Below are 27,558 nucleotides of genomic sequence, written 5' to 3' on the forward strand. Positions count from 1 at the left end.
ATGTATAAGATAAATAACAATAAAATACTCGATAAATGTGCTAATAATAAGGTTTTAAGCAGAGGAATAGATTTACTAGAGCAAACTACGTTATTGAGATTATTATAATTCACACACAAAATACGGAAGGAATTATGGCAAGCAAAGTTAGTAGTTCTACGTGAAATGAGAAGATGAAGAAAATTCCAAGTGATCCTGACCGGAAATGCAAAACTAATTTGACTTAACAGCTCCAAAGATTCTATTTCCCCATTAATTAGAGAAGAAAGGTTTAGTAATAAAAGTCTACTGCGATAAGGTAATAATCTAATATTAGGATTCCAATTTAAACTACGAAGAGCAAATAACAAGAATTGTTTCTGCACCGACTCAATCCTATCTTGATAAAACCCTATATTGGGGATTCCAGACAAGAGATCCGTACTCAAGGATGGGACGAACCTGTGAGACGTACAAAGTTTTGGTAATGAAGGGATCGTTGAACTCTTTCGACCAGTGTTTTATAAATCCCAGAACACCCATGGCCCTATTTACAGCAGACAGAATATGTTTATCATATTTTTGCTTTGCATCAAGCAGAACCTCCAAGTCATTCACAACTTCAATTCGCTCTAAAGAAGTATCATACAAAACATAGTTATTTACGTGGGAAGAAACTTACATTTATTGCAATTGAGATATAACATATTTACTCTGCACCAAGATTCTAGACGATTAAGGTCACATTGCAACAGAGACATCGCCAGACTATCATTAAATGTCAGGCAAAGCTTAACGTCATCAGCGTACATAAGTACGCGGGAATGCTCAATAACAGAAGGAAGATCATTTATAAACAAAGTGAACATGGATATGTACATATATGTATGGGTCTTCAACCTCTAGAGCACTTTGCACTTTAAATGTTTTACCAATTGTTATTGTTTATTAGGCACTTCACTAATTATTTATGCAAATCAATTGCTTTCACAACAGTAAGCGAGATTATATGTATCTCGCCGGGGCCTCCAAATGTTGAACTATTAAGAATTTTTCGTACCTTTTACGCGCAAACTATTGTTTATATGTGACTTGACCAAGTATCAAGCTTCGCCACCGACACGATTACAAGCGAATTACAATTCAAGTGCGTAAGCAATTAGCCGATCGAAATGCAAGCGATCACTAACAATTGTTAGTCTGACATTAATGTCAGAGAGCATGTAGTGCTGCCGGCAGAAGCAGCGCTGCTAGCAGACGCCGTCACAGCATTGCATTAACATTCGCTGTCTGCTGCTCCCGACAATACCATTTGGTATATTCTGAGAATTTTGTGTTCTATTATTTTGACATATTTTGAGAATATTTTGGATTTATTCAAAATAAGTAGCGGGTATATCACAGTCGAGCACACTCGACTGTAGCTTTTTTGTTTACTTATTATATTTTTTTTGAGCCAGATTGTATATTTATACGAAAATTTCCTTCGTGGTGTGTCGCCTTCATGATGTGTGTTTTCCCAATATTGCTTAGCCTTTGATGTTTTCTTTAAAAAGAATAACTACTTTTATGGTTAAATTTCTTGGAACGACGTCACAAGTGTGAGCATGCGCGTTAGATATGTACTTATATGTATGTAAGATAATGTACATTTTACACTTGCACGTATACATATATACATATGTAGTAGAGAATTTTTCCTGCAAATCTCATTTGCACCAACACTAAAAGAAAACTAAATCACTCGAGTTAAAAGTTGAGTTAAATCGGGTAATAATATAAATTTAATGTATCTGTTTAATATTAGTGCTGGTAATAATGTTTAGTATTTATTTCTAAAAAATCCGATAAGGCAAGGAGAAAAACATATTCACAATTTATTTACAAAGGCTCCATTAAAAGTACACACACATTCGTATACATACATACAATTGTTTATAACTAGTCAGTTACAGGCGTTAAGTCAAACTTCAAAAAGATGTGCACAATTGAAATAGTTTGGAAAATTGTGACATACTTGTGTTACTCGAATGAGTAAACAAATAATTTCACCATAAAGTAACAAACATGTGTGTATATTAACAAATTAGCAAGAGTACCATAACAATCGTAAGACTTAGTGCGACGAAATCTCAAACAACAAAAAAATCGAACAAGCTTTTCGAGTTTATAAAATCTATTAAAATGCCAAATGGATGTAATTCATTTACATACATACATCTGTATGTACATATTGACATTGACTCCATCGAATAATCGAAAACCACTTTTGTAAAACTAAAGTGCGCTACAACTATAAAAAAAAATTAACTTTATTTACAATTTTACAATGATACATCAGGGTTTCTCATACCTGAGACAATAAAAACATATCATTTTATTTTTGAGAAATACGTAAACAGGTCAATTGTATGCGCATTGCGCATCGAATAATCAGTAGTAAACATACATATTTATATTTTATATATTTTTTTTAGCTTGGAAGTGCATTTTAGTGGTCATAATCACAATATTTGTGCTCTAAGAAAATAGAGCAATGGTTCCACACTAACGTTTCTTCTCTTGTCCTGTCTGATTTCTACAATTGTATCATAGTTGGTAAAATTATAACTAAACCACTAAAACACACTTAAAAAAAACAAAAACATGGAAGAAAGCTTCAACTTAGTGTGATCGACTGTGAGATACCCGCTATCCATTTGCAATAAAACCATATTCTACAAATATGCCGAAAATATACCACAAAATACCAAAATACACAAATGCTATATTTGGTATATCGATATTGTACTGCATTTAAAATAAACCACAAAGTATAAAATATACTATATTCATAGAAACTAATATCCGATTCCAGTACGCGTTTTTGGCCACACAAAAGTTGTTCTTAAATAACTTACAATTATTATCTGATTTTTTGCCGATTCTTTCACAACTTTTTTAATTTTTATCCGATCACTGTCGATCACAAATCATAAAATCTATAGTTATTATTTTCTGTACCTAAATTCGCAACTCTAGCTTCAAAACTACGCTTCTTATTTGATTTTGGTCAATTTGCGAGGGCGAAAGTAGGCTGTCGAAAAAAAGGATATTTCTATACAGAGACCTTACAATCTTTGAGATCTAGGTGTTCATACGGACGGATAGATAAACAGACGGCCATGGCTATATCGTCTCGGTTGTTGACGCTGATCAAGAGATGCCTCCTTTAAACAAGTAAGAAAGCTACAGTCGAGTGTACTCGTGTGAGATACCCGCTACTCATTTCGAATAAAACCAAAATATTGCGGTAATATTCTCAAAATGTACCAAAACAATATAGCATAAAAATACTAAAATGATATGGCAAAGTGTATATTTGGTATAATGATATGGTACTACATTCAAGATATACTATAGAGTGCGAAATATATCAGATTGCCAGCCAAAGCTACTAAGACCCCTAGAAGTTATTTATTTCTTTAATAACTTTGACAATTTTTATCTGATCGCAACCAAATCAGGAAACACAATTATTAATGGATATACGAAAATTCGCGACTCTAGCTTTTAAATTACGCTTGTTATTCGATTTATATCAATTATAGCTCTATCTCTTATAGTCTTTGAGATCCAGTGTTTCATACGGACATGGCTAGGTCGTCTCGGCCGTTGACGCTGATCAAAAATATATATACTTCATAGGGTCGGAGATATGTAGCTCCTTCTACCTGTTACATACATTTCCTGCAGGCAAAAAGTTATAATACCCTTCTACCCTATGGTTAAGTGGCTAAATCTTGTAATTAATATGAATAAGTTAACAGCAAATTTTACAAAAAAAAGAGGAAAATATTGACTTTAATTAGGTTAGGCGTTAGCAGAGAATGTCAGTCATGCTCCGGTATACACTTTTCGTTTTCGTTTTGGGACCAAAATCGAGATTTCCGTTTTTTGGTGCTCCGGTTTTCACAAGTTTTTGGTCATCGTTTTGCTTTCAGAACGTTTCACTTCTTACTGCTGAAACAGCTGACTTGTGTTTTGGTCAGAAGTAAACAACGCGAAAAATGACTTTCCTGAGTGGATAGAACTCAAATAAGGATAATTTTACCCTGCATAGATGATTTTTGCTTCCCCTGAGAGAAATATATTTGCCTTTTGTCTTTTTTGGAAATAATGATTTGAAACTTACTTAAAAAAAACAGTGAAACGACAATCAGCTGTTCCCCACATAGAAAATGGATGCTTTTTAATCGATTTCATTCCGATGATTTCAACAACTTTTTTTATTAATTAATTTTATAAAAACATATTTACCCAATTTCAGCAAATTTAATGCCATGCGTTTCATTATACAAGTATTTTTAACTTTCTTTTCCCTTCCACCAAAAGTGTGGCAGCTTAGGCGATAACTCATGGTGTCGGATTAATCGATCGCTCACCAAAACAAAAATTGTTGTTGCCGACGGCAAAATTTTATTTGCTCGTTTTATCGTTTTAAAAATATTTACATACCGAATTGATCTTCTGGCGGGCCTAAAAGAACGACAATAAACCAATGATTCAACTTTTTTTTTCCTTTTGCAAATAAGATCCGATTTAAAGAAGCAAAAGGCATTTACTTTTGATTTCGACAAGACAAACTTGCTCGTTTAGAAATTCGAAAAAATGTAAAAAAGCAAACGGAAGCACCAATTTATTCTTTTCGTTTTCAACACGGAAAGTGAATTCCAGAGCACGGCTGTTAATCTCTTAATATTTTAGAGCAAATGAGAAAAGGAACCAGAAAAAAACATGTTTTAATGATTACAAGTGAAATTACTGAAGAGTTAATGATAGTTTATGAAAACAAATTTTTATTTAACATAAAACAAGTAAGAAAGCTACTGTCGAGTGTGCTCGACTGTGAGATACCTGCTAACCAAATATATTCAGAATATACCAAAATATTACAAAAATACTAAGAATATATCAAGGGTATATTTAGTATATCGATATATAACCACATTCAAAATATACCATAGACAGCACAATATACCAGATTGTCAGCCACAGCAACTGAGACCCCTAACACTAACCATATAATACATAGATACTCCAAGCTCTTGAAGCAAAGCATATCATTCAAAACAGTATTATTGCGACCACAGAAGAGCTGAGCGCTGCGATTAGAACCCCAGACTCTGGGGCCCAGAGTCTCTTCGGCTCATTTCGAAATTCGAAGATCTAACGCAACGCGCAGCGTAAGTCACACACTCAGTTCAGTCACAGATCGAATGCGGAACGATGAGCACGAGCATATTTCGATGCGCTGTGCTTTCGTTTGTATGTATGCGTCTACGTATATACATGCTCGCCCAAATTGGTAATACCAAATTGGTATTACCAATATGGTATGTGTATGCAAGTGAAGTTTTGCAACGTGCAGTTGCCTCGCAAACAATAAGCTAGCGCACGTCAATTTTGTTTTGGCGCGACGAAAGTCTCGAAGAAAAAGGCAACAACAATTGCTCGGGTCTTAGATTTTTTGCAGTTAAACGACACCTGCGAAAGGACTGCGTTGGCTCTGCTGATAGTTTGCAAGCCCAACATATTGTGGTGCGCGAGCTCAAATCCCGATTGATATTTTGTTTTTTATACCCGTTACCCATAGGGTAGAAGGAGGCATCTCCGACCCTATAAAGTATATATATTCTTGATCAGCGTCAACAGCCGAGACGATCTAGCCATGTCCGTCTGTGTGTCTGTCCGTATGACAGCATTTGTTTCGACAGCATTTGTTATGTTTGTACGCAGATCAAGTTTGCTTCAAATTTTTGCCACGCCCACTTCCGCCCTCGCAAATTAAACAAGCGTAATGTTAATGTTTGGTTGCGATCAGCTAAAAATTGTGGAAGTTATTAAAGAAATACTTTTGTATGGTCAAAAACGCCTACTTACTAGGGGTCTGAGTTGCTTTGGCCGACAATCTGGTCCATTGCGCCGTCTATGGTATATTTTGAATGGTGTACTATGTCGATATACCAAATATACCATTTGGTTTTTTTTAGTATTTTCGGTATATTTTGAAAATAATACCGTAATATTTTGCCTTTATTAAAAATGGGTAGCGGGTATCTTACAGTCGAGCACACTCGACTGTAACTTTCTTGTTTTTTAATGCGATTTATATTTTTTCTAATCGCGCATTAATTTTTTATGATTTAAAATGTTCAACATTTAAATATTAAAATGAAGCCCTAATTATTTTTGCAATCGTCTTTGAAGGGTTGGAGATGCCTCCAGGTATGAACGCGCACTTTTTCAAAATAACTCTGAAAGAGGTTCCTTAGCTCAAATATAAAAACCGCATCAAAAAATCAAATGTTCAGAGAAGCACAGACTTATTTTATATGTTAATAGTAAACTGAGGTCGCAATTACGCCTAGTTCAATGTTTGATATGTGTATGGAAATTAATTTTATTAACAAATTCTTTAAGCTAACATTAAATAAAGAATCAAATTGACTGTAGTTATTATTGTTGTAAACATCAAAAATCGCCACTTTAGCTTTACAATTACTTTCGATATTCGATTTTTTGGTCTAATTGTGGAGCAGAAGTGTCAGATTTTTTCATAACAATAAGATCTTGTTGAATATATTATATATATATATATATATATATATCAAACATATATTTTTTATACCCGTTACCCATACCGATGTTCGTCTGTCCGTACGAACACCTATATATCAGAGACTATAAAAAATAGAAATGGAATTCTTTTTTGACAAAACTTATTATTGCATCGATATTGAAATTAACATTACATTTGTTTATAAAAGCAGTCATTAATGAAACGTGACGTTTTGTATTTCAGATGAATATTAAAAATTAAAAGACCACCATCTCAGCTTTTTAAATGAACTCCATTGACAGTGAATCATCAAATGGTTTCGCCGGGAATCAACGCAGAAGTTTTAATAGCAATGAATCCAATGTGATTAGTTTAAATACTGCTAGTAGTGGGGGGCAAAGAAAGAAGCTGAATTATCAAACGCAGTTGTCCCTCAAATCGCAAGCGGCAGTTGACGATAATGATGGAGCTACCACCAAGCTGCCATCAACTGGACGCTTCAGTCCACATCCCAATGATATATTTTTGCCACAGACAGCCAGGCTAACTATACCGCCGCCCTTCGAAAAGTTTGGTGATACATTAATTGCGGGCTGTCTACCGCCACCATCGCCAGCTCCAAGTAGTGATTGCCTGACATCGAACTATACCCAGATTCAATCGCAGAGCAATAAAGCTAATCAGCAAATGCAACAACTGAATTTAAATCAGTTTCATCATCAGCATGGTCATCACAGTCATATGTATCCGTTACCATCGTCAAACTCAACATCACTATGCAATAGTAATTCAGGCAACGCCAAGTCCCAACCATGCACTCTTGCATTAGCGATTGGCGATAATAACAGACAAAATAAATATAATCTACATCAAGGGCAGCAATCGAACCAGCGCCTTATGTCACCTAACTCGAAATATCGCTTAGATCGTTATCGAGATCCAAAGGCCAATAGAATGGAATCATCAACAGCACCATCTAAAACTCGTTATTTTCTGCCGTCTGCGAAAGTACAATGTAGTGAAGCATACAGCAGTTATTTGGGCTCAACGGTGCACACTCCGGTTAAGCGCTATGTACCAACCCCTCCTTTGGCCAGTGAGCTGTATACAGATTTGCCTTTATCGTCATCGACATCAGTGGCGTCGTCATCGTCAGCAGCAGGAACTTCAACTTCATTTCCAATCTCGACGCATTATTTGAATATGCCATTGCCATTGCCTCATAATTATCGAGCCACAAAGTGTTGTCACCATCCTATTGAGGAATCAATAGCGCACTCGAAGAGTGCGCAAACATACAATGGAACTAATAATAGCAATCTGTCATCACCTTCCCCAAATTGCCCATGCCCATCACCATCGCCAGCATCATCATCGGGCATATCTGCTGTATCCATTACAGCAACAGCAACAGCACCAGTACCCACACCACCACCTAACATCTGTTCCCCAATGGTTACCACAAAAAGCGTTTCGTCGTGCAACAAGCTGCGTGCTAAGTCAGATGAAGGCGACTCTGTCATCGTTATACAGCAAACAATTAGTCAAAGTCAAAATCAGGATAACACCACAACCTGTTTACACTGTAATACGGCTCGCCGAACAACAGGAGTGCATCAAACGACGCAAACTACTGGGCCGATTAGTCCAGTTCCAGTGGCCATGCCACTTGTCCCGATTAAAATGGCACCTATCAATGATTTATCGAAAATTAAGCATCATGAACAAGAGTTGACAAATACGAAAATGACCGACGCCACTTTTCCTAATCAGCAAACAAAACATGCTGACAATACGAACAAGTTACCCACATTGCAACGTCAAACGCACTCTCATCAAATGTATGCGTCTTCAACAATGGCACCATCCCAACTCATTGTAGGCTCGCCACGAAATCAAATGCAACATCAGCAACAACAACAGTTCCAAGTTTTAGCGCAGCCTCCACAACAGCAACAGCAGCCCTCATTACAGCAGCAGCAATCGCAACAACAAACCTATCATTATTCCTGCAAGAAACGTATTAGCATTTATATGCGACGCGAAATCGCTCGTTTTTTTGGCGTAGAGAGCAGTTCTGAAGCGGCCGACTTCATGCTCTGGTACGGACGGCAACAACGATTAGCAATAAGGCGTTTTGGTTTATTAAAGACCAACCAAGAGCTAGAGTATAATGGAACCAATTCAAATGATAATCGTGATGCAAGTGGTACTGCTGGAATGGGATGTCGAGGCAATCAACGCAATGTTGCCGATGGTTATGCCAAACCACCGGATATTTTGCCAGCTCGCGATGCTCAATACAACGATATTACGCTTTATGGTGCCTGTCGTTGGCATGATAAATTAAATGCTAATCACGATTACGATGCTGCAGACTATATCGAGCGTAAGGCAACGGTTGTGCATATGTTAATAACTGGCATTAGTTATGTTATCAACATCTTTAACACTAGGCTAACAAACAAGATTAGTAATAGGGGCTGTACAAGTAGTAATAAACGACCTCAATGGTCACGTAGTTTTGCCCCAATTCACGTGCATGGTCGGTCAGATCGAGATGTAGATCATAGTGACCAAGTTGAACGGCATCATCAAATGGATATTGATGTGAATGATTGCACCAGTATGATAGCTACAATCATTGAAGATGAGTTATTCTTTGATAATCCAAGTGAAGCAACATTAGTGGCGAACACTAATAATGATGAAACCATCGGTGCAGATATGGATCGGAAGAAAACAGCAAATAAAACTGTGCCTTTGGGATTAGGCATAGATGCTAGCGTTGGTGTCTATATGACTGAGCGTCATCACAATGGTTGGCGAACCTCTGCACTAAATACGGCCAATAATGATGTGCATTTTATAGGTTCGTCCCATGATGCACATATCACTCAAACGAATCAAATAAATATAAGTAATTCGGTGCAGAATCAGCCACATCCGATTCGTGCCTCCAATTTTATTGCACCGTCGACTAATCGGGCTACTAGAATCAATGCACAGTTACTGGATGGTGTTTTGGAAAATTCCCGGCGTCCGCCAATGCGACGAATTAAATATTTTTCTGTCAATGATTTGGATGATCGCACCGATCATCGACCGTTTTTTACATACTGGATTAACACTGTTCAAATTGTTGTACTATTCCTGTCCATCGTGTGCTATGGCATTGCACCGATTGGGTTTGGAACCGAACAAAAGACTGGCCAGGTTTTAGTGACCAGTCTAAGTCTTCAAACCGTACAACACGTTGAACCCCGCAATTTCTGGATAGGTCCGCGCAGCAATGATTTGGTTCATATGGGAGCAAAGTTTGCAGCTTGTATGCGCCGAGATATGAAAATCATGGACGTTCTTACTAAAACTAAGCGACAGGAGCGTGAAACCGCGTGTTGCATACGAAACGATGATTCTGGATGCGTTCAGAGCTCACAGGCCGATTGTTCCATACGCGGCCTGTATCCAGCAGTAAGTTATGTATTTGAGACTCATTTCGATGTGGCATCGAAATTCACATCGAATTCAAAAAGTTTATGTTTTGATTCACTTTTGCACATATGTATATCATTGCGAGTGATTTCTTTATACATACATACTACTGTGGGCAAAAAGTAAGGTGAATTTTCAATTTAAACTTCGCGGGCCTAACAATTCGGCCTAGTTCTTTTTTTCTTGAGTTGGCAGGACTGTTCATTACATCTGGTCCAAATTTCATATGAATGTCATTATCAGAAATACATATATAATATTTACGCTTGTGTTTTCCAAACGACCAAGAGTGCATTTTTCGATTTTTTACAATGTCTGAATGAGAAGTGTCATCAAATTTTGTTTGCCGAATGAAATTTCGGCTGCGGAAACGTTGAGGATGTTGCGGAAGACCTTTGGTGATTCTACCATGTCACAAAAAAAATGTTTATAAGTGGTAAAGACTTCAAAGAGGGTCGAGAACGTGTTGATGACTTCGAGCAGATGAACAACATGTCAATGAAGTGGAGGTTGACTGCTAGAGACCTTACTGATATGATCGGAATATCAGAAAGATCTGTGAAAACCATTTTGAAGGAGAATTTGGACCTACGAAATATCAAATCTCGTTTGGTACCAAAAACGACCAATTTCTGTACACGTTTTTCTTGACCATTTCGCCAAAAATGTTATGCATATCGTTCCGCAACCACCATATTCGCCTGATTTGGCTCCGTGTGACTTCTGGCTATTCCAAAAACTCTAGAGACCACTTCGGGGAACGCGTTTCGAGTCGATTAAGGAGATAAAAGCTAAATCGAAGAAAGCACTGATGGCTATACCGAAAAGGTACTATTTGGCATGTTTCGAGGATAGGAAAAAAAGCGTGCATAGGTGTATTTTATCGGGAGGGGATTACTTTGAAGGGCATGATATTGATTTAGAAGAATAAATAAAGATTTTTCATTTTACAAACAAATTCACCTTACTTTTTGCTCACAGTAGTATGCTCAATCAAGTGGCTGTGCAATCCAGTTATTAATAACAACAAAACAAGCCAAATTTTCTGTTTATTGATTTATTTTAAAATTGATTGTGCTCAAAATTAATTTAGATAATCCATTATTTAAACAATTGATTTATTTAACTTGAACTGTAGACACTCAAAAACTGTAGTTCAATGTAAACAACTAAATAAGAATAATTTGAAATTAGAACAAAATTTAACTAATCTTAATATTCACATTTTTACAGAAATCCATATCGACTTGGAAAAAATGGTCACCCGGCGAATCCGGTCCTGGCGGTCGTATATCAGGATCAGTGTGCGGCTTAGATCCCAAATATTGTGACGCGCCTGCGTCGATTGCACCATACGAGTGGCCTGATGATATTACCAAATGGCCTATATGCCGAAAAACCAATTCATTTTCGCAACGCTATCGCTACAAAGATCATACTGCCGAGCATATGGTTTGTGAAGTAATTGGACATCCCTGCTGTACTGGTCTTTATGGGGAATGTCGCATAACGACACGAGAATATTGTGATTTCGTCAGTGGTTACTTTCATGAAGAAGCATCACTTTGCTCGCAAGTAAACATCAAAAATACCTTGAATCCCTAAATATATATTCAATAAATGTATCCATTTTTTGTACTCGGCAGATATCTTGCTTGAACAACGTTTGTGGCATGTTTCCGTTCTTCTCAGTAGAAATTCCAGATCAGTTTTATAGACTACTCACTTCGCTATGCATGCATGCCGGTATCCTGCATCTGGCAATTACTCTGATAGTCCAGCATTTGTTTCTCGCCGATTTGGAGCGTTTAATTGGAACAATGCGAACAGCTATCGTATACATAACATCTGGGTTAGTGGGCAATCTCACAAGTGCAGTGCTCGCTCCACATCGTCCGGAAGTAAGTATCATAACCGATTTCGTTCGTGACCTGACCGCTCATTTTATAGAAGCTATAACATGACAATCATTAAATTAACAAACATTCAACAGTCGAAATATGAAGTATGAAATACATCTTTCTAGATTTCCCAAATTGCAAGAAATTTTATATTCAAGATATTTATTTAATTTAAAAATAACTTTGGACTCGTAATATTACATATACATATATGGACATATATCTACATATAAGTATGTTTTATCTATTATTGTTAATCTTCAGGTGGGACCATCTGCTTCACTCTGCGGCGTAGTCTCAGCCCTAATTTCCCTACTGATATTAATGCACTGGAAGCATCTGCACAAGCCGTATGTGGCATTGATCAAGTTTATACTTTTATGTACGGTACTATTCGGCATTGGCACACTGCCATATCAATTAAATTTCGCTGGTTTGCTAGCTGGTGTCGCTTGCGGAGCATTTTTAACAATATCATTAGTTCCATTTACCACTTTTTCAATATATGAGCGCAAGAAAAAGGTAATTTATGTAATTTCTGGCGAACCCAGAAATACGCTCTTATATTTAAAGTTCTATTGAAATATAATAACTGCATACTTATGAATATACACAATTGTATTTAAATTTCAGATCAATCTGATTTGGACATGTATAATCTTTCACTTGTTAGTTTACGTCACATTAATTGCAACTTTTTACATCTATCCAAGCGAGTTCAGTACATTGAATATTGTTGAAGATATATTTGATAGTGCAACGCATAATTACATTAGCCCCACAAACAACAATATTGGACACCACAATCACAATGGCGAAGTGGTTGGCAACACACAAAGATATTCACAAACCCAGAGCCAATATCCTCAGTACTTTTATCACCCCCATTCGGAGATCATTAGGAATAGTGTTGACTTCACCGAAGGAGATACTAGTTTCACAGTATGCAGCAAATATTTAAATTTATTTTGTTTGCTTGACTTTTATACTTGTATTTCCCATTTTTATCATCTTCACTAGCAATTGCTACATCCGGCTGAGATGAATCGACAGGAAGATATTAAACCTTGGCCAGAAAGAGCGTATACGAGATTATTTGGCTACAATAAAAATTATAGTATTAAGAACACTATGCACAGCAGAAGTGCAGATGGAATTATCAAAGACAAAGGAAATTTCAACTCATCGCTTGACAATATAGTCATGGCTACCAACCATATTGATTACAAACTTAACACTAATTTAAATATTACCAAAATAAAGGGCCTATAAATTATTTCTCATATTTAAATTATAAAATAAATTTCACCAATAGTGGCGAATTTAAATGAGTGCACAAAAAACGATTATATAAAAAGATTGAAATAAACATTTACAATTTCATGAAAATTAATCTTTATTTTCTTAGACTTAAATAAGGTATAAAATTACCAACGTCCGCGTCCTCCCCCACCTCCGCGTCCTCCACCACCTCCGCGACCCCTACTGAATCCACCACCGTTTCCACCACGACTTGAACCTCTAAATCCACCACCGCCACGAGCACCTCGGTTACCTTTAAATAAATAAATAAATATATTACAATTTTGTTCATTAAACTTTTTAATCACGATTAGCATACCCATTCCAGTTCCGCGACCTCGAAAGCCACCTACGCCACTTCCACCAGCTCTTTTCTTCGCTCCTTTGGACTGTGGTGGTTTTGGTAGAAATCTTGCAATTGGCAAAAGTTTTCCTGGGTCAATAAACAAAGTTTGACTTGGAGCGAAGCTGTTTGCGTATACATTATCCGACAGTTTGATAGATACAGAGTAATCTCTAACAGTCCCAAAGATTTCATCAATTTTTCCAATCTGTTCTTTGTTTTCAAGAAATATGGGCGCATTAAAATATGGAACGTCTTCAATCTCCACCTTGCAAACTAAGTCGTTTTGACACACATAACTAAAATTGCCCAGTGGTATAACGCGCTCGGGAGGTCCTTGATCAAAGGCACCACGTCCGCCGCCTCCACCTCCACGTGGTCCACCTCTTTTGAATCCACCTCGAGAATTAAATCCACCTCCGCCTCCTCGGGATCCACCGCCACGAAAACCTGGATGGGATTGAAACATTTATAAGTAGTCAATCAATATCATCCACAGCAAAAAATACCTCTTCCGCCACCTCCTTGAGGACGTCCGAAACCCATATTCTCTAAATTTCCTTATTTCAGTCTTGCAAACAACACACGTGCAACACGTGCAACACGCTTTTTCACAATCAACTTTTAGTAGAGATGTATGTCTTCTGCGATGATTCCAGCGGCGATGATTGCTCATATACGGGTTTTTTAGTGCAGTTCACACTATAGTTCTTGTTCGATATAATAATTATGTCTCGTTTCCATCGTACCAAAAAACTCGGATGTGTTATGCACTTCATATTTGCCATGAAATAAATGTAGGTGTTTTGAGTTCGCTTTTCGGTGTCGTAACGCTTGTGACCAATAGTATCAATTACACAGCTAAAAACGAACGCTATAATAATTATGTGATAGCATTTACATATGTCAAAAGTGCCCGTATTCAACTACACAGTATCCAGATGCTTAAGAAACAATTTATGGGGACAACCAGACACAAGTTTATTTAGATTATTTTTAATAATAGCTGAAATTTAAAAATTTCTATTAAAAAGTTATTTTTTATCTTTTTAATTTTTTGATTTATGTTAATGGAAAAAAAAATGAACATAAGTTTTAAATATCATTACAATTAACGCGACGCTAAATAAACACAGGTGTGAACTTGCTATAACATTTGGCCTATATCAAATCCAAAAAAAAGGAGCCCGACATATTTTCACTTGCGTCATGTAAAAACATCAAAAAATATATAGTTATGTGTTTTTCTTGTTTTTTTTTTCAATATATTTCAAATGTATGTACGTCAATATTGCTCCGCAACTTTATCGTCACATATCGATAAAAAAAATATTGGATAAAAAAAACTCTTTTTTTTCGTCTTTTTACGTAATATTTAGTCTTAAATTGAAATAGTTTAAGTGCAAAACTATAGAAAACTAATTTATCTTTCTATTAAATCTATGTTTCTCAAATTGCATGGAGTATTTATGCACTAAAATCGTGATTGAAAAATTGGGGCAGCAACATTTTTGCCAATATCTCGGCTTTGACGATTTGTCGGTCAAATCGGCTTATGACAAGTTATAGAGTATTGTTTTAATTAATATACCCTCAAAAAAACAAAAATTGCGTTTACGCCGTTTTCAAGACATTTCGGGAAAAGTACAATAACCTCAGCTCCAGCCCCATACAAAATGAGCACAAAAAATCAATGTTGTCGATTAATGACCTTAACCTTTTTTGGCCTTCTTGTCGTCGCATATTATACCTTCGTAGATACAACTATAAGGAATATATGTAGAAATTTTGGTTGAAATCCATTAGGCCGTCTTTGAGAAAATTGGCCGTTTGTTAACCCGCAAAAACAAGTTCAGTTCGCAGGTGGATCAAGTAACTGGAACCAGCGTAGAACCAGTCAGGCCAGAGCCGATTCAAATCGGAAGACTTTAGTATTAAATAACACCCTTATTACTTTTGCAGGACTTTAAATACTTGCAGAAAATAACTAAATGAAACAACTATAACTATAATTTAATAATACATTTAAATACGCAATTTTCATAAATATTAATTTAGTATAATTAATAAATATACGCAATTTTATATTCTTATTTAAATCGTAATTTTGCAGTTTACTTGACCACTGTTAGCGGCAAAAGACTATGTAACGCTATCATCAAATTATTCTTGTCGCGCTATGTCATTCTATTCGAATCAAATAGACAAATATTTTGCTTTTTTGATTTATTCATATCGGTAAAGCCGTTTTCAAGAAAATTAAATTTTTCTGATTATTGCGCAAATTACAAATCAATTGAATTTTGCATGGCAACGCTTAACATCTCCGAAGCTAGTACAAAGTTAGCGTCGAATTTTTGTTTTGCAGATTTTTCAACATTTTGACTATGTATCATTTCCCAATATACATACTACATAGCAAATTATCAAAGTTTCCGAGAAAATTCAAAATGCATCTACTTTTTCGATTATACGCTCTCCTAGACTTTGTCAGAGAAGGCTCGCATTGCTACATACTATATAATATAAACATAAAATATTCGAATGCTTTGCAATTTATTTTATGCAACTCGTCTAAGCCGTTTTCGAGAAAATGGCATTATAGTAGAATAGTAGAATTTTTTGAATTTTTGCGCGTTACCTTAAGTAGTCAAATCGTTGCCAATTTTCCAAAATGGCGATCATGCTCAAACCTATTTATTATATTTATTACCCATATATATCTCCAACATTCTATTCGAATCAAATAGACAAATATTTTGCTTTTTGTTTTATTCAAATCGATAAAGCCGTTTTCGAGAAAATCGAATTTGGCATAACAACGATTAACATCTGCGAAGCTAGTACAGTACAGTAGTACTAGTAGGTTTCCTAGACTTTGTCATTGCTATTATATAAACATAAAAATTTCGAATGCTCTGCAATTTGTTTTATTCAAATCGTTTAAGCCGTTTTCGAGAAAATTAAATTTTAGTGATTATTGCCAAACAAATATTATCACGCTTTATGAATCTTGGTGGCAACTCTGGAAAATAACGGAATAATGTTGTATGTTCTGTTAAATTGCTGCACAACAAGTGATTTATAAAGTTAAAAGTTTATAAAGTGAAAGTAAAAAATATATTGAAAATGCCACGTAAATTTATGTCCACCAAATCGTAAGTTCTGATTGCGGTCAACTTGGCCTAGGTAGCTATCTTAGCATCCGCTAGATAGTGAGCTAATGTGTGCAGCGTGTCATCCGGACGGTAAATGGTTGAGTGCAGGGTTTGGAACCCGCCTCGGAAAAAAGAAGCCCAAGGTAAACCAAAGCGAATGCCTCGGATAGGATCCCCCCTTATGTTGACGACCACCGCAAAATGAAAAAGGACTACGATTTAAGGATATGCACCTGGAATGTCCGAACCCTTAATTGGGAAGGTGCCTCTATCCAACTGGCGGATGCCCTCGAAAATTTCCCCGACATTTCCGCTATCCAGGAAATGAGATGGACAGGACAAGGTTGCTCCAAGCGAGCAAACTGCGATATCTACTACAGCTGCCATGCGGAAAGGCGAATTTGGATGCGGATTTGTAGTAAGCCGAAGACTTCGCCACCACGTCTCCAATTTCACCCCAGTGAGTGAACGGCTGGCTACAATCCGCGTCAAAGCTAGATTTTTCAATCTTAGCAGAAGGGCGATGCTGTTAAGGATGCATTCTACGCGAGACTCGAGGACACATACGACCGCTGCCCAAACCATGACGTGAAGATCATCCTCGGGGACCTCAACGCAATGGTTGGGCACGAACGCATCTTTGACCGCACCGTCGGTCAATTCAGCCTCCATGAGACCACCTCGAACAACGGTTTCAGGCTGATTGACTTCGCCGCGGCGCGAAACATGGTAGTGAGTAGCACCAGATTTCGGCACCTCGACATCCACAAGGACACATGGCTGTCCCCTGATCAAAAAACGCGCAACTAGATTGATCACGTTGTGATAGACGGAAGGCATGCCTCAAGCGTGATGGACGTGCGTACGTTTCGTGGAGTCAACATAGACTCGGACCACTATCTTGTCGCAGCCAAGATACGCATGCGGCTATGCCGAGCGAAAAACGTACACCCCATCACGCAACGAAAGCTTGACGTCACTAGGCTGTGATCACAACGGACAGCAACAGCTTACTCCACTCACCTCTCAGAACTGCTCCTCTCCCTGTTGACGCCGGCGGACTCTGGGCGCACATATCCCACTCCATGCGAGCTGCCGCTGAAACAGCCATTGGGTTCAAGTGCCCACCCACACGGAGCCAATGGTATGACGAGGAGTGTCGCGTCGCAGCTGCGGCAAAAAACGCCGCCTACAGAAAAACGCTGCAGTCTGGCGCAACGCGAGCTACGTGTGAACGTTACAGGGAAAAAAGGAAGGAAAAAAGGAAGGAAGAGAGGCGACTCCTTAGACGGAAAAAACGGGTGCAAGAAAAGCTAGAATGCGTGGTGTTGCAAGACAGAAATGATGCTCGAAAATGTTACCATCAAATCAACCGTCTGACTCAAGGTTTCAAGACCGGAGCATCTAACTGTCGAGATGAAAATGGAAATCTGGTTACAGATACGCAGTGCACGCTGAGGTTATGGAGAGCGCATTTCTCCAAGCTGCTAGCAGGCGATGACGGCACCAATCCCGCCATTGGAGGAAACGGCCCGATACCACCAATCGACGACAATGTGGATATACCACTACCTAGCCATGACGAGGTCCGAGTTGCTATTAAGCGACTCAAAAACAACAAAGCAGCCGGTGCTGATGGACTGCCTCCTATCGAGCGTAATATGTGAACGACTGAAGCCGTATACCAGCACACTGATCGGACTTTATCAGTGCGGCTTCAGACCTGTTAAATCCACCATAGACCAGATCTTCACATTGCGCCAAATCCTGGAGAAAACCCACGAAAATGGAATTGACACACATCATCTCTTTTTCGATTACAAAGCTGCATTCGATAGCCCGACAAGGAAACGCCTATATGCCACCATGTCTGAGTTCGGTATTCCTGCAAAGCTGATACGTCTTTGCAGGATGACATTGAGCAGCACCATTAGCTCTGTCAAGGTAGGAACGAACCTCTCCGAACCTTTCAATACCTTTCAAGTTTTCAGACAAGGAGTCGAAAAAGGGTCAGAAAAGTGGGTTTGGCGGTAAACGAGGGCAAGACGAAGTATATGCTGTCGACAAGCAGGGAGGCGCGGCGCCTAGACTCCCATGGGGTAGCAGGAGTTCACGTACCTTGGCATAGCCATTAACACCAAAAATGACGTCAGCCTGGAGATCAAGTGAAGAATCACACTTGCCATTAGGTGCTACTTTGGTCTGAGTAGGCAAATGTGCAATAGAGACCTCTCGCGCCGAACAAAATTAGCACTCTACATGACACTCATCCTACCCGTGCTCTTATGTTATATGGCGCAGAAGCATGGGTAGTGTCAATGACATATGCAGCAGCGCTTGGAGTGTTCGAGAGAAAAATTCTTCGCAAGATCTTCGGTCCCGTTCGGATTGGGGACGACTTTCGCATTCGGATGAACCACGAGCTGTACGAGTTGTACGACTACGTAGACGTGGTCCGGAGCATCACGATACAACGTCTGCGCTGGCTCGGCCACGTTGTGCGTATGGATGAAGAATCTCCAGCTCAGAAGGTATTCGAAGCGAGAGTCGACTACGAGCGACGACGAAGGGGACGACCAAATCTCCGATGGAAGGACCAAGTACAGCAGGACCTCAATCTACTGGGTATTTCCAATTGGAGGAGGCGTGCGAAGAGCGGAGACGCTGAGGTCGGCCAAAACCAAACCAAAACGAAATGGGTTGTAGTGCCACCTAATAATAAAAAAAATCGTAAGTACACACAGTAGTACATACAGTGACATACATACATACTTATGTATGTATATATGTATATGAATATACAGTGGCGCTTTTGTGACAATGCAGCGCCATTCCGGGAAAATATAAATTGATTGGAAAAGTAAGTGTTCAAAGTGAATAATAGTGGTTTATAATTTTAATGTCAATATATATATTCGAAGTGTTAAAGTATTGTAATTATATATATACATATACATATATATAAATATATAATTATTATTACACATTTAGCAACACATTTTTTCCCAATATCTGCCTTTAAAGCGTCCCTGCATTTAATTCAAGTAACATAATAATTTCAATGTTTCTTATGCATTTATAGCAACTACGGATATAAGGCTGCTATACAGGAGGCAGTTTCCGAGGGTCTAATTTCCGGAAGCACACTTTCGATGTTGGATTGCAAAATATTGTTGTACAAACTAAATAGCAAGACTCATTATGCCTTGCTAAAGTGTAAGTATTAAAAATTTGAACTTAATATATGTCGGAAAGTAAGTAATGCAGCATCGGCACATTGTCACTGCACAGTTGTAAGTGCGTCTCGGCACATTGACACTGCGTAGTTGTGAGTATGCATGTTAATATTGCATTATCCTTTATTTGTGCTGTGATTGGTTGTCTGCATTTTGTAGCTTTGAGAAGAACCGTTAATGCAGGGCGACTGCGTATCGTCGCTGTTGCCGAGTGTGGTTCGATGGTTCAGACGTAGACAGTAAGATGGTCAAGCGGGCAGTGTGCTCTAGAATTCGCCTGTGAAAGCATCGGAACGCGCTTCGCTGAAATGGACAATCAAGCTTCGGCAGAACAAACAAAAAGCGTATCTAATAAGCTACTTGGTACTAGGATTCATAATGTTATCTCTTTAAAGGGAATAGGTAATGCCAATATTTGTAGTACTACAAATTGAATCAAACATCATGATTGACGGTAACTCGTTGGTTGTTTTGTTCCATGTAGTGCCAGACGAATGCATGAAGAATAATATTGTAATTGGCAGACAGATATTGGCTCAAAGGTTCTCAGCGGAAGTTTCGTACGATAATAATAAGATTGTCCAAACTAAAGTTGTGAACATTTGCGAAACCGATCAACCCACTAATTTCGATGCCATTGAAACTGAAATGAAACAATACTCAAAATCTTTTATTGAAGGCACTCCGCAAACGCGGGTGAGTACTGGGGAAATGAATATTCGTTTGATTGAACCAACTAAGACCCTACAAAGGCGACCATACAGATTTAGTCCAAGCGAAAGGGAGTTAGTACGTGCTAAAATTAAAGAATTAATCATTTAACATTTCGAAGTGATTTTTTTTAAGATTTACAATTCGCTATTTTAGCTATGAGGTAACGGCGGGGGAGATACGCCCAAACTTAAGCAAGATAGAATCTCTTGTGGCGTTGCCTTCACCAAAGTCAGTTGCTTCTCTAAGATAGTTCATTGGATTAGCGTCATATTTTTGTCAATTTATTCCGGGGTTTACTCAACTGATGAAGCTGAAGATATTTTCTCACGTCCGAAAAAATAGTTTTGAATGGCAAACACAGCATGAGGAAATTCGCAGTAAAATAAACGGCGTATTAACAAACAAGCCTGTTTTTATTATTTTTGACCCTCAGTTTCCGATAGAACTGCTTACCGACGCCAGCTCGATTGGGTATGGTGCTATTCTTTTACACCGAATAAACTCTAAGCCTCATGTGGTTGAATATAGTAGAGCAACTAGCTCCTGTGGATCCAGGTACACATTCTACGAATTGGAAACCCTGGCTGTCGTAAATGCAGTAAAACATTGTCGTCACTTTCTGCATGGGAGAAAATTCGTGATTTTTACTGATTGTAATTCAATCAAATATTTGCGAAATAAAGTCGAGTTGTCACCTAGCGTTTATCGTTGGTGGGAGTTTCTACAAACATTTGAATTCGAAATTGAATATAGAGAAGGTAAACGCATGGCACACGTAAACTTTTTATAAGGAATCCGGTGTGTCAAAAGTCAGTATCAAGAAAAATAGAAGAGAAACGAATTGACTTAACAGAAATATCAGAAAACTGGATTTTGGTGGAGCAACAAAAGGATCCAGAAATATTAGAAATCGTAACTAAGTTGAAGAATGACGATTTACTTATGAAATTAGATCAAATGTTTTGCATAGAAAGATCCAGAGAATTTCAAAAACTCGTTGTTTACCTGTAGTTCCTCGTATGTTCCGTTGGTCAGTTATAATTCAGGTACATGACTCTATCATGCATCTTGGTTGGCAGAAAACGCTGGACAAGGACGCTGGACGATCATTACTGGTTTTCTGGCATGACAAAATATGTTCGAAGATTTGTGGAGCACTGTATTACATGCAGAGTTTCTTTTTTTTTTTCGGTTCGAATTGGGCGCGTGGGCGCACGACTCGCCTCCAGCAACTGATCTCGGCTACTGGAGGGCCTTTATTTTACAATTTATCTATATTACTTTACATAGCAACGTATAAATTTGAATGGCTAACATTGGGCTGCTAATTTGGTACATTTACATTTGGTTCAAATACATATTTTAAATAGCGCTGCCTTCGCGGGCTCACAAACGATTAATCGGTACAAGACTGGTACTTTACACTTATTTTACACGAGTCTTTTTTTGCGTACAAACATTAGGTCACACTGTGACATGTACGAACATAGATAAGAAGAAGACAATATGAATATAAACATGGCAACAGGTAATTTTCAAAAATTTAAATTAAAAATCTAATATTGCAGGAAAAAATCCAAAAGGTGCCGGGGGGCATCCAGCATGGTCGCCTCCACTGGAGCATCGCCTCTCGTGGCCTCTGCATTCACCAATTGGATGTAAATTGGTGTTTGCAGAAATGAGTTGCCGGTAAGTGTCAATCAGTATATATTTAGTGGCTGGAGTTGTCTGCATCCGGAATGGTCCTCAGGGTGGCCGTCTGGTGGCCGCCTCGCGTCTGGATTGGGTTGCAGTGCGCTCTCTAGGGCGCAACAGGCGCCACGGACGGGTTGCTGGCTGGTCATCGTTCAGCGTTTGTACGCTGGCAGTGGCCCAGTGGTCGTCTCTCTGGATGCTAAGAGGCTCCCATAATGGCCTCACAGTGGATTGCCGGGCTTCAAAGGGTCTGCTTGGCCATCGTCTTGGCTGAGAGCAGCAGTTTGAGCGGCGAATGGAGCATCTGTCTGCTGGTGTGCGCAGCCGTCGTCGCGTCTGAAAAAAGAGAAACTCGCAGTGAGGCCAGTGCGGGCATACTTACAAGGCTGGCAGTGGCGGCCCATCCTAGGATTAGGAGGCTTGCTGACGCCACTGCTGGGCTTTGTGTGTTGCGTTGGCCTTTCTGCTTGCGTCTGCATTTTTTTGTTGGCAGTTTGCGCTGCTTGCGATGCCTCAGCAGGCGGATCTTCTTCGTCCAGAAGGCGCTCCAGCCGTCTGCTCACCAGCTCTAGGCCATTGTCAAGTGTCTCGTCTGGAGTTGCCGGCACCAAATTTGGACCTGTCGCCTCGTGTTGGGTAAGTGGAAAATGTGGCTGAGAATTAGTCTGTGGTGGCGAATCTTCAATGCAGATGATTTGTATTTGCTGCTGCTCCGTCTGTAGCTCGTCATTTGTTTGCATTGTGCATTCGAGATGCGCCAAATGCTCGTCCATGGTTAAATCAGGTACTATAATTCTTTTTATTGCAGGTGGCTGTCCTCTCGTAATCTTCAGCGCGTCGTCTCTGGTAAGAAGTCCATCTCTAAAACGTTTGCGGAGCGTGTTTATAGTTGACTCGCAGAAACGTTCTGGCGGCTTTCTGCGTAGCTTTAGCTGCTCTTCTGCTGAGATATCCGGCAGTACTAATTTTTGAATTTGTAATGGCTGGCCACATATGTGCTCCATAATCGCTTCTCTGGTGAGTATTCCATGTATGTATTTGCGTTTCAGTTGATTAATTTCTCTTTCCTTTAATCTTGCAGCTGTTTTTGTGCCAGTTTGTTGCTGCCGCTGTGCCTGTTCGCGTTCACGTTGCTCGTTCGCCTTGGCTTCATCGTACTCCTCCTGGATACGAATCAGCGTCGGTAACAGCGGCCGAATCTGCCTTCGCAAAGTTTGCTGGTCATATGTCTGATTAAGTTCTATGCGCAGATGCTCGCCTTGCATTTGCAAGTGTGTAGTATTAGTTATACTTGCATTTAGAACTGTGCTCAGTGGCCTAATATATTTTTCGATCTGCTCCATGTATCTGGGCCTTTGGTATGTATTTCTAATGCACTCGTTTCTTATTGTCCAAGATACATTTAGTGACTTGCGAATTATTTTATTTTGCAGCCGCTGCAAACGAATGATCTGGCAGTTTGAGGTGAGCGCGCCCCAGATAGAGCGTATTTCCAAATTGGCATGATGAGCTGCTTAACCAATAGCATTTTGCAGTCCTTTGCCAATTTGCTGTTTGGCCCAAGGAGCCAGCCCAACTTCATGGCTCTTGCTCTGGTTTTTTACGCACAGTCTTGTCACGTGTGTGGCCAGCGTTAACTTGCGATCAAGTGTGACGCCCAGGTAAGTGTGTTTGGATTGCATTTTAATTTCATGACCGTTTATTGTAATTGTTCTCGTCCTATCTCGTTCGTTTAGGTCTCGCAGCGTGTATATCACATGTGCTGTCTTGGTCGCATTTATTTTGAAACACCATTTCTTTGACCATTTAATGAAGTGGTGCAGGTACTGCTGTGTTTCATTTATTGCATTGGCCGGATGAACAGCGGAGCACATGATGACAGTGTCATCCGCATATGTAGACAGCAGCATTGCATTAAGCAAGATAGAATCTCTTGTGGCGTTGCCTTCACCAAAGTCAGTTGCTTCTCTAAGATAGTTCATTGGATTAGCGTCATATTTTTGTCAATTTATTCCGGGGTTTACTCAACTGATGAAGCTGAAGATATTTTCTCACGTCCGAAAAAAATAGTTTTGAATGGCAAACACAGCATGAGGAAATTCGCAGTAAAATAAACGGCGTATTAACAAACAAGCCTGTTTTTATTATTTTTGACCCTCAGTTTCCGATAGAACTGCTTACCGACGCCAGCTCGATTGGGTATGGTGCTATTCTTTTACACCGAATAAACTCTAAGCCTCATGTGGTTGAATATAGTAGAGCAACTAGCTCCTGTGGATCCAGGTACACATTCTACGAATTGGAAACCCTGGCTGTCGTAAATGCAGTAAAACATTGTCGTCACTTTCTGCATGGGAGAAAATTCGTGATTTTTACTGATTGTAATTCAATCAAATATTTGCGAAATAAAGTCGAGTTGTCACCTAGCGTTTATCGTTGGTGGGAGTTTCTACAAACATTTGAATTCGAAATTGAATATAGAGAAGGTAAACGCATGGCACACGTAAACTTTTTATATAGGAATCCGGTGTGTCAAAAGTCAGTATCAAGAAAAATAGAAGAGAAACGAATTGACTTAACAGAAATATCAGAAAACTGGATTTTGGTGGAGCAACAAAAGGATCCAGAAATATTAGAAATCGTAACTAAGTTGAAGAATGACGATTTACTTATGAAATTAGATCAAATGTTTTGCATAGAAAGATCCAGAGAATTTCAAAAACTCGTTGTTTACCTGTAGTTCCTCGTATGTTCCGTTGGTCAGGTATAATTCAGGTACATGACTCTATCATGCATCTTGGTTGGCAGAAAACGCTGGACAAGGACGCTGGACGATCATTACTGGTTTTCTGGCATGACAAAATATGTTCGAAGATTTGTGGAGCACTGTATTACATGCAGAGTTTCTAAGGGTACGTTAGGAAAACCTCAAATTGAATTACACCAAATTCCAAAATTAGCATTCCTTGGCACGCGGTCCACATAGATGTATCGGGAAAATTGAGCGGAAAAAGTGATTGTAAAGAATATATCATTGTACAAATCGACGCTTTTACTAAATACGTTTATCTGTTCCACACCTTTTCCTTGGATGCGAATACTTGCATAACCACAATGAAATCTTCAATTGCCAAGACGTCTAACATAATTGCCGATCAGTTGCGCAGTTTCACGGACACAAAGCTTGCGCAATTTTGTTCTAATCAAAAGATATAATTACATTTAATTGGAACAGGTGCAAGTAGAGCCAACGGTCAAGTTGAAAGGGTTATGAGTACACTAAAGAATCTGTTGACGGCTGTTAAGACGATCTGTTGCAGATCGTGGCAAGATGCACTGGGGGATGTACAGTTAGCCCTGTACAGTTAATCGTAGCACTAAGTGTAGCCCTTTAGAACTTTTAATTGGTAAAGTGGCGCGTCCACTCGGATTGATTCCTATTAGTGATACTGAAACTGAAATTGACAAAATTAAATTAAGGGAGTTGGCTCCTAAGAACTTGCAAGAGCCCGCTAGTTATGAGAAAACAAAATTTGATATAAGTAAGACTAAGGTACTTAGGTCCTGTGTGGGTGACTTTGTGTTGCTTAAAAACAGTGAGAGACTGCAAACAAAATTAGACCCAAAGTTCAGAGGAAATAGGAATAATAGAACAATAGACGTTACAAGTACCCACAGTTTGCGAAAGCTACCGGATGTGCAAATCCCAGAAGAGTTAGATGTAAATCATAAAGAGAAAAGTCTGCTGAAACGGAAGAGAATTTGTGAAGTCATGTGATTGGCGATAGACGAGAGTTGCTTTAGCAATGTGATTGGTGATTTCGTGAAGTCAAGTTTTGGACGATGGACGAAAATAATAAAATAAGTGAAGTCAATGTTTTTGGCGATAGACATTTTGATTTGTTTGTATTTAAAAGTTGGCTAATAAAAGTATGGTTATGTACTTTGGCAGAACAAACTTTGATATATATGTACATATTTGTAGATCATTTAAATTCTAATTTGAATTTGTATATAGGGAGGCTATAAATTAAGTTCAAATATAAAATTATCCACAAGTATATATTCTACTGACATTGTGAATTTAAGGTTTTTGATTTTCAAAATATATATTCTTTATTAACTAACAAGTTCTCTGCTTCAAAAAGTATAGAGCACATGATTAGAGAAGCTTACAGCTCTCATAATAATGCGTGTGTTTTATACTTTAAAAAGCTAAGAATTAATAAATTACATTTTGTAGCGTATGGTTATTGTAAGGATCCATCTTGCAATAGCTTTATATTTAAAGGGTCTTTTGATGGGGTGGTTAAAGTACTAACAAGTAGTCTTAAAGTAACACATACTAGGCTGTGAACAGATTTATGGAAAGAGACTCCATAAAAAACTGTACTGCGTTTGAATATAGAGTGAACAAAATTAACAAGTTAAATATGACTCGAGCTTTAGGTGGTAATGACCAGATGACAAATGAGAAACTGCCTTTTCATAGAAATTTAATATCAGGAAACAACTGCAAATTTCATTTCAATAAGGATCCTTTTGTCGATGCTTTCGGTATAATTTCTAAAGGGCATTCTCATTTTATTCAGTACCTATCAACCAAACTTGAAGTCTTTTTATGGGACAAAGAACATATTAATGTTATTGAGCCATATAAAACAAGGCACTTTACATATGGATGCCGCAGGAAATGTAGTGCAGCCTTTGCACTTTGTAAAGAGAAGAATATTTTTGTATTCATTAATATCCCTAAGCTCCATATTGTATTCCCCGTAGCTCATGCAATACTTTCAAATCATATATACATCGTATGACATTGGAAGATTTTTGTGCGAGTTAATAACTGATGTTAGTTTTGCTATTATTGGGGCCATTTTAAAAGAGTTTAATATCTTGACATTGTAAATAATAATGAAATTTGTTTTAATTATGTATATAATAGAAGTTCAATTTTTCCTAATGTTTGATTTGAATTTTGAATACAAGTCACTATTGCAAAATTATGTGCCGTAATATTGATGAGATAGTTGGCTTGCACAACATTGAATTAAGAACATTTTTTAGAAATTGCTTAGGTTACGCCTATTCGATTGACAACGACAACAACAATATTTTAAAAAAGTATATTGTA

At 38.3% G+C, this 27,558-nt stretch overlaps 2 protein-coding genes and 1 long non-coding RNA gene across 4 annotated transcripts; 2 read left to right on the forward strand and 1 right to left on the reverse strand.

Moving 5' to 3' along the window:
* Window positions 1–1,655: 1,655 nt before the first annotated feature.
* Window positions 1,656–13,337, forward strand: LOC132794882 (inactive rhomboid protein 1). 2 transcript variants are annotated; one of them, XM_060805173.1, is made up of 7 exons: window positions 1,656–1,749; window positions 6,824–10,054; window positions 11,309–11,650; window positions 11,722–11,976; window positions 12,241–12,498; window positions 12,610–12,918; window positions 12,997–13,337. In XM_060805173.1, exons 2-7 carry the CDS (start codon window positions 6,866–6,868, stop codon window positions 13,246–13,248), a joined length of 4,605 nt encoding a protein of 1,534 aa, XP_060661156.1. In that variant the 5' UTR covers window positions 1,656–1,749; window positions 6,824–6,865; the 3' UTR covers window positions 13,249–13,337. The 2 variants fall into 2 exon arrangements, with proteins under 2 accessions (XP_060661156.1, XP_060661157.1); XM_060805174.1 differs by having other exon boundaries at window positions 1,673–1,734.
* Window positions 13,338–13,354: 17 nt separating this feature from the next.
* LOC132794884 (probable H/ACA ribonucleoprotein complex subunit 1) lies at window positions 13,355–14,278 on the reverse strand. Its single transcript, XM_060805175.1, has 3 exons — window positions 14,131–14,278; window positions 13,598–14,071; window positions 13,355–13,531 (listed from the first exon to the last, which is right to left on the reverse strand). The coding sequence occupies exons 1-3, from the start codon at window positions 14,165–14,167 to the stop codon at window positions 13,404–13,406; spliced, it is 639 nt and encodes a 212-aa protein (XP_060661158.1). The 5' UTR covers window positions 14,168–14,278; the 3' UTR covers window positions 13,355–13,403.
* Window positions 14,279–16,401: 2,123 nt separating this feature from the next.
* Window positions 16,402–20,712, forward strand: LOC132794898 (uncharacterized). Its single transcript, XR_009633358.1, has 3 exons — window positions 16,402–19,509; window positions 19,862–20,417; window positions 20,500–20,712. It is a non-coding gene; the product is annotated as an uncharacterized LOC132794898 (long non-coding RNA).
* The last annotated feature ends 6,846 nt before the right edge of the window (window positions 20,713–27,558 follow it).

The sequence above is a fragment of the Drosophila nasuta genome, chromosome 4, assembly GCF_023558535.2.
Source record: "Drosophila nasuta strain 15112-1781.00 chromosome 4, ASM2355853v1, whole genome shotgun sequence".
NCBI classification, from domain to species: Eukaryota; Metazoa; Arthropoda; class Insecta; order Diptera; family Drosophilidae; genus Drosophila; species Drosophila nasuta.